Source organism: Amia ocellicauda, chromosome 11 (genome assembly GCF_036373705.1).
Source record: "Amia ocellicauda isolate fAmiCal2 chromosome 11, fAmiCal2.hap1, whole genome shotgun sequence".
Lineage (NCBI taxonomy): Eukaryota > Metazoa > Chordata > Actinopteri > Amiiformes > Amiidae > Amia > Amia ocellicauda.
This window is the reverse complement of record NC_089860.1, coordinates 20,621,868-20,628,466: the sequence shown is the minus strand read 5'-3', so window position 1 is coordinate 20,628,466 and position 6,599 is coordinate 20,621,868. Positions and strand designations below refer to the sequence as shown.

Below are 6,599 nucleotides of genomic sequence, written 5' to 3'. Positions count from 1 at the left end.
TAAAACATGAAAAGAAAATGTGTTTAATGTCAAGTTACTAAGCCATCCCCTGGGAAAGAAGTATTTGGGCCCATGACACTTGGGATGTTTAACTGCAAAAGCCAGGACACCAGATTACAAATGTGCCTCTGACAAACCAAAGGGATACAAGCTTGTGCTCCATTTCATGTTTAGATAAAAGCTGTCTGGTAATCAGGACAGACTCAAACGGACACCCATTTATACAGTTTGAGATCTCAATAAATCCACATTAAGTTCAGTAGATCACGTGTCTGCATCAAAGCAAATCCCCCTTTCATAACCTGTCTGGTCTGACATGTACTCTTAAATGATGAGCATCAATATGTTATATTATATCACACAGTAAGTAATCTAGTAGTAGTTAAGCCTACATTATTACGGAGACTACGTAGCAAAAGTGGTTATGTTAATTCTGTCGGGCCAAACTAATTAATCATTTTATTGACAGATAACTGAATTAATTAAACTGGCAGGTGTATAATAATAATAATAATAATAATAATAATAATAATAATAATAATAATAATAATAATGTATGTGATTTTATATTCCAAACTGCATTTAACCATGACGAAGTGACAGTGTAACGTTACGTCATAGATTTACACCGGTACTCCCAAAGGGGGGAGCAACAGGTAAACGGTCTTTTATATACATATTTTATATAAAGTCAGTCTATACTGAAAAAACGTAAAACCCTAGAACAACCACCACCAATTATTAAACTGTCTATCAGTAAACTAGTACAGAATGAGTAGAAACTTACCCTTTTGTGCAGCGGTTATGCTCTTTCGTGTCGTGTGACAATCATCCTACGAGCTCGGGGTGTGTGTGTTGTAGAAATACATGCTTGTGTGGAAACAATTTTTTTTTTCTCAGTATAAATATGCACGGTACATGTGTAAACAGGTGCAATAATAAAATATACTGCTCTTCCGTTTGTCTCACACCCCAGAGCAGGGAACTAATAAAGTTATTCCGTAGGTTGAGCTGGAACGCATAGGCACGCTTCCTCCTCGCACGGGTGACGTCAGCGCCGGGTGACGTCAGCGCCGCGTCTGCGTGCTACGGGAGCAGTTTTGCCAGCCTTTCTTTCTGTTGCTTTCCACGTTTCTCCAGCTGATAAGCATGGTCATTACAGTGGAAATAAGGAAGATGTACAAGTATCCCTTTGAACGCGTGGTAGATATGCACTTTAACAAGGTACAGTATACTTTTGAAACGAGCGTGTGGCAGCCGCAAAATGGTGATTCAGAAGTTGTCTCTGTGCATGGATTATATTATTATGAAGTTGTACATGTGTTCATATACAGTTCAGTATCAGTCATGCTTGACATTATGGCAACTGCTGTTATACGAATAACACGAAACGACAAACAAATACTCAAATCGGGTTGAAATCGGATGCGTCTCTGTCCCGTTTCTCCCGTAAACTGAAATGAAAGAAACGCTGCTCGTCACATGTCACAGCTGCTGCACGACGGTGCGAAACAGGATGTTACTTCGTCCCCCTAAACTATCATTTCGCTGTTCAAACATGATGCAACGGTTTCACTTGATTTCACGCATCATTTCGGCATTTTGAGTGTCATTAATAATCCTGTCCACACACTTTGCACAACTATAAAGTGCATGTTTCATACCTCTATCGCAAGCCACGGTTTCATGACTACAAATTATGAATTATGAACATGCATGCTGTTTGTCAAATAAAACTACAATACTCGTTACGCAGCACTTCCTGCGTTGCAAATCCTTACTAAACATAAAACCGTTTTCGTGGCCTTTGCTGAAGTTTGCAAACTCGTCCAGTAGATGAGAGGGGGCGGCACACATGCGCACTGCACTGCGCAGACTCCTCTACTTTAAAACATGTAAATGAGATTAATATTGGTTATTGGTTTTCTCCCCCCCCCCCCCCCCCCCCCCACCAAGCACGAATCACAAATCCACATTTAAATCTTAATATGGGGTCTTAATATGAATATTTTTGATACAGGCCTATGCTATATTATTTAAAATGGCAAATATAGCCGCTTGAGGGCGCTGTAGATCTGTGGGAGCCCGCACCCTGACCAGCAGTGGCTTCTGCCTCATTTTTTCTCCTGTAAGTAAGGTTAGGAACAGTTGAGCATCTGAAAATACTGCAAACCTAAATGTCATCAAATTTAAGCTAATTGTATGTAATTAAGTAGGTAATTAAAATTAATGATGGCATCAACGCAGAATGAGCAAGACAAAAAAAAAAATCTATAGTGGTTTATTTAGTTTAATTACCAACACCCACAAACAAAATACTATTTTTTTTTTTGTAATGCATGTTACATAAATTGATACATGTTGTGTGCCAGTATTTCAGCGCCGAGGTTATTATAGATAGCATAAATAATCCTATAGCTGCAGAGCTGACGGCTGACCTGCGGCGAGATTGTGTCACATAAGCGACTGACATTTATTAATCTTTACTGCCCTCATTCTCTGTTTACTAGACACCGACGATTCCTAAAACACTGACAATCTCATCTTCATCAAAGTTGTCACCTATAAAACATGCTGCCACTGTTGTCTTGTCAGGGCAGTTCAGCAACACACTGATCTCAGTCTGTCTTGATAAGGTTTAAGCCTTTACCTAGAAAGCAATGCTGTAGTTGGGTTACAGTGGCTTGTTTGTGGAGTTTTAGTAGTTTTAGTTTAGGGGAGACAAATGTAAAACCTGAGTTTAAATGTAGGCTTATGCTTATTGCTGCTGTACTCTCGGTTTAGCCCTAACTGGACTTAGAGACAGTTAAATGCATAAATAACAGTATGTTTGATTTATGTGAAGGATTCATAGGGCTTTTCAGAGACAACTATGTACAGTTAAAGGCAGTGAACTTAAAATGAACTATTAAAAAGTAATTACAAAGAGAGTAATTCAACTGGATGCAGGATTGAGCACATCTCTTTCCCGAAGCCATTCTCGACGTTTATTAGAAATAACAGATCTCCGAGTAATCTTGCAAACTGTTTAAGGCCTGTGCAGCCACATGTTTGCCATCATCAGGAGACAGAAGGATTATAGCCGATTTGTCAAGAAGAGCATCAAGGAGGCATCTTCCCCACCAGCGCATGCTGAAGTGTAGTGGTTTCACTAACCTTTGGATCTGTAAAGCAGGCTCCTGTTTGCTTCTGTAATCCCTCCTGTATTTCTGCTGAGAATCACTAATGCACAGCTAAAACCACAGTGTTAGATTAAAAATAACATAACAAAACATCCCTAACATACATATATATGTTCAGAAGATGGGGCTTACATTGCTGTGGATGGGAGCTATAGGCTACATGTATATAACCACAGCTAAGGTCACTCCCAAACTTTTTAATTGAGTTAATGTGAAGTTCACACAAGGACATTTTCCTCTACCATTTATTGATAACCCATATTTCTACCAAATCCAGATATGGCAGAAATCATCCCCCCATATTCCTCAAATGAATCTGCAACTGACTGGTGAACTTGTCATAACTTAATTCAGATTTGTCCTTTTCCCATTTAACAAAAGACAGAGTGCTCCTTGCTTTGAAATAGAGGGATGTGACCTTCAATAACTACAATCTTTTTAAACTCCATAGAATCCGTTATTTACCAATATTGATGAACGTTTGGTACACTGTAGATTAAGGTGTCATTAATAAATGTATAAAACAGTTAGGGAACATTTAATAGTTTAATTTATAAATTATAAATAAACATTTAAGATGTATCCTATATAAGTAGCTGAATTGGTGTTGAGGGGAGCTATACATTTACATACAATTAGTATATACAATTATGTATATACAGTATATTTTGTTAATGTGGTAAAATGTTTATATTGCAGTATCCTACTCCTCTCGAGGAACATGTCAGAGGCATTCAAACTGTAGAAGAAAAAATAGGTATGTATATTCAATTATATTTCTAAGGGTACAGACATTTTGTTACACACAGAGATTAAGTAGTCATATACAATTCTGAAAAAACTACCCACAGTGAGATATTACTATTTGCCAATAAAACATATTGAGGTAAGAAGGTAGCACTTAAGTTATCAGGAATTACACTACATAAAGAGGAAAATGTCACCAAAAATGTATGATCGGGTTATTTTTGTAAGATGTATCACTATTAATTTGACTACAGATAATGATTTGAATAAGCACTCTCTCCCATTTGTATTTCTGTACTTGCACTTTACATCTCTGGGTGGATAATATTGATTTTGCAGCAAATGCAAGAAATATAGTAAAAGCAAGTATCAGGATGAACTTACTGGAGCAGGAATGGTTTGTACCCAGTCCACCAAGTCCCCATTCCCTGTGCATATTCATCACTAACAAGCAATCATACTGCCGCTGAACAGCTGTAATAGATATTATAGATCTTTTTCTTCTTCTGTGCAAACAATATGCACCTTATGCTATTTCAGGTCCTGCTGGCATTTATTTATTTAACACTTTGCTTACACACATAATTATAAAGGTAGGCAAATATTTGACTTGCTGAATTAATTTGGCTCATAAGTGATGTCATTTAAAATTATTAAGAAAGACCCATCTGTGGATCTGATCTAGTCTTTAAATAATTAGCACCAGATTTACTAAGCTCTGCCATCAGTACACTGAATTTAAACCAGCTAATCATTCTAGCGCTGGGTGTTAAAAGCTCATTAAGTCAATTCCTACGCACTATATACAGTGAGGGAAAAAAGTATTTGATCCCCTGCTGATTTTGTACGTTTGCCCACTGACAAAGAAATGATCAGTCTATAATTTTAATGGTAGGTGTATTTTAACAGTGAGAGACAGAATAACAACAACAAAATCCAGAAAAACGCATTTCAAAAAAGTTATAAATTGATTTGCATGTTAATGAGTGAAATAAGTATTTGACCCCTTCGACTTAGTACTTGGTGGCAAAACCCTTGTTGGCAATCACAGAGGTCAGACGTTTCTTGTAGTTGGCCACCAGGTTTGCACACATCTCAGGAGGGATTTTGTCCCACTCCTCTTTGCAGATCTTCTCCAAGTCATTAAGGTTTCGAGGCTGACATTTGGCAACTTGAACCTTCAGCTCCCTCCACAGATTTTCTATGGGATTAAGGTCTGGAGACTGGCTAGGCCACTCCAGGACCTTAATGTGCTTCTTCTTGAGACACTCCTTTGTTGCCTTGGCTGTGTGTTTTGGGTCATTGTCATGCTGGAATACCCATCCATGACCCATTTTCAATGCCCTGGCTGAGGGAAGGAGGTTCTCACCCAAGATTTGACGGTACATGGCCCCGTCCATCGTCCCTTTGATGCGGTGCAGTTGTCCTGTCCCCTTAGCAGAAAAACACCCCCAAAGCATAATGTTTCCACCTCCATGTTTGACGGTGGGGATGGTGTTCTTGGGGTCATTCCTCCTCCTCCAAACACGGCGAGTTGAGTTGATGCCAAAGAGCTTGATTTTGGTCTCATCTGACCACAACACTTTCACCCAGTTCTCCTCTGAATCATTCAGATGTTCATTGGCAAACTTCAGACGGGCCTGTACATGTGCTTTCTTGAGCAGGGGGACCTTGCGGGCGCTGCAGGATTTCAGTCCTTCACGGCGTAGTGTGTTACCAACTGTTTTCTTGGTGACTATGGTCCCAGCTGCCTTGAGATCATTAACAAGATCCTGCCGTGTAGTTCTGGGCTGATTCCTCACCGTTCTCATGATCATTGAAACTCCACGAGGTGAGATCTTGCATGGAATCCCAGACCGAGGGAGACTGACAGTTATTTTGTGTTTCTTCCATTTGCGAATAATCGCATCAACTGTTGTCACCTTCTCACCAAGCTGCTTGGCGATGGTCTTGTAGTCCATTCCAGCCTTGTGTAGGTCTACAATCTTGTCCCTGACATCCTTGGACAGCTCTTTGGTCTTGGCCATGGTGGAGAGTTTGGAATTTGATTGATTGATTGCTTCTGTGGACAGGTGTCTTTTATACAGGTAACGAGCTGAGATTAGGAGCAGTCCCTTTAAGAGAGTGCTCCTAATCTCAGCTCGTTACCTGTATAAAAGACACCTGGGAGCCAGAAATCTTGCTGATTGATAGGGGATCAAATACTTATTTCACTCCTTAACATGCAAATCAATTTATAACTTTTTTGAAGTGCGTTTTTCTGGATTGTTATTCTGTCTCTCACTGTTAAAATACACCTACCATTAAAATTATAGACTGATCATTTCTTTGTCAGTGGGCAAACGTACAAAATCAGCAGGGGATCAAATACTTTTTTGCCTCACTGTACAAGTAATTTAGGCCAAGCACTTCAAATATTATTCAGGTTGGATTTCCTATGGACAACGGAGCCAAGTTCATTTCTGTATCTTAATGGAACTGCTCTTTAGTATTTTCAGATCTGTTGTGCAAAATAACTGATAGAAAATTAGCTTCCATTCAGCTTTTGCAGTGTATTAATAAAGTTTTAAATTAGTGTGACACTTATTTGTGGTTCCAAGGATTGCTGACAACCTTAAAGATAAATTGGAGAATATCACAGACTAATGAAACTGGACAGGTAGGGAAAGT

At 39.1% G+C, this 6,599-nt stretch overlaps 1 protein-coding gene across 2 annotated transcripts in view; it reads left to right on the top strand.

The window, feature by feature from the left end:
• Positions 1–1,067: 1,067 nt before the first annotated feature.
• LOC136763119 (PRELI domain-containing protein 2) overlaps positions 1,068–6,599 on the top strand; it is a 64,763-nt gene continuing 59,231 nt past the window's right edge. For both annotated transcript variants that reach the window (XM_066716860.1, XM_066716861.1), the window contains exons 1-2: positions 1,068–1,224; positions 3,882–3,939. In XM_066716860.1, coding sequence (XP_066572957.1) covers positions 1,150–1,224; positions 3,882–3,939 — 133 coding nt within the window. In that variant the 5' untranslated portion in view covers positions 1,068–1,149. The remainder of the gene's footprint in view (positions 1,225–3,881; positions 3,940–6,599) is intronic.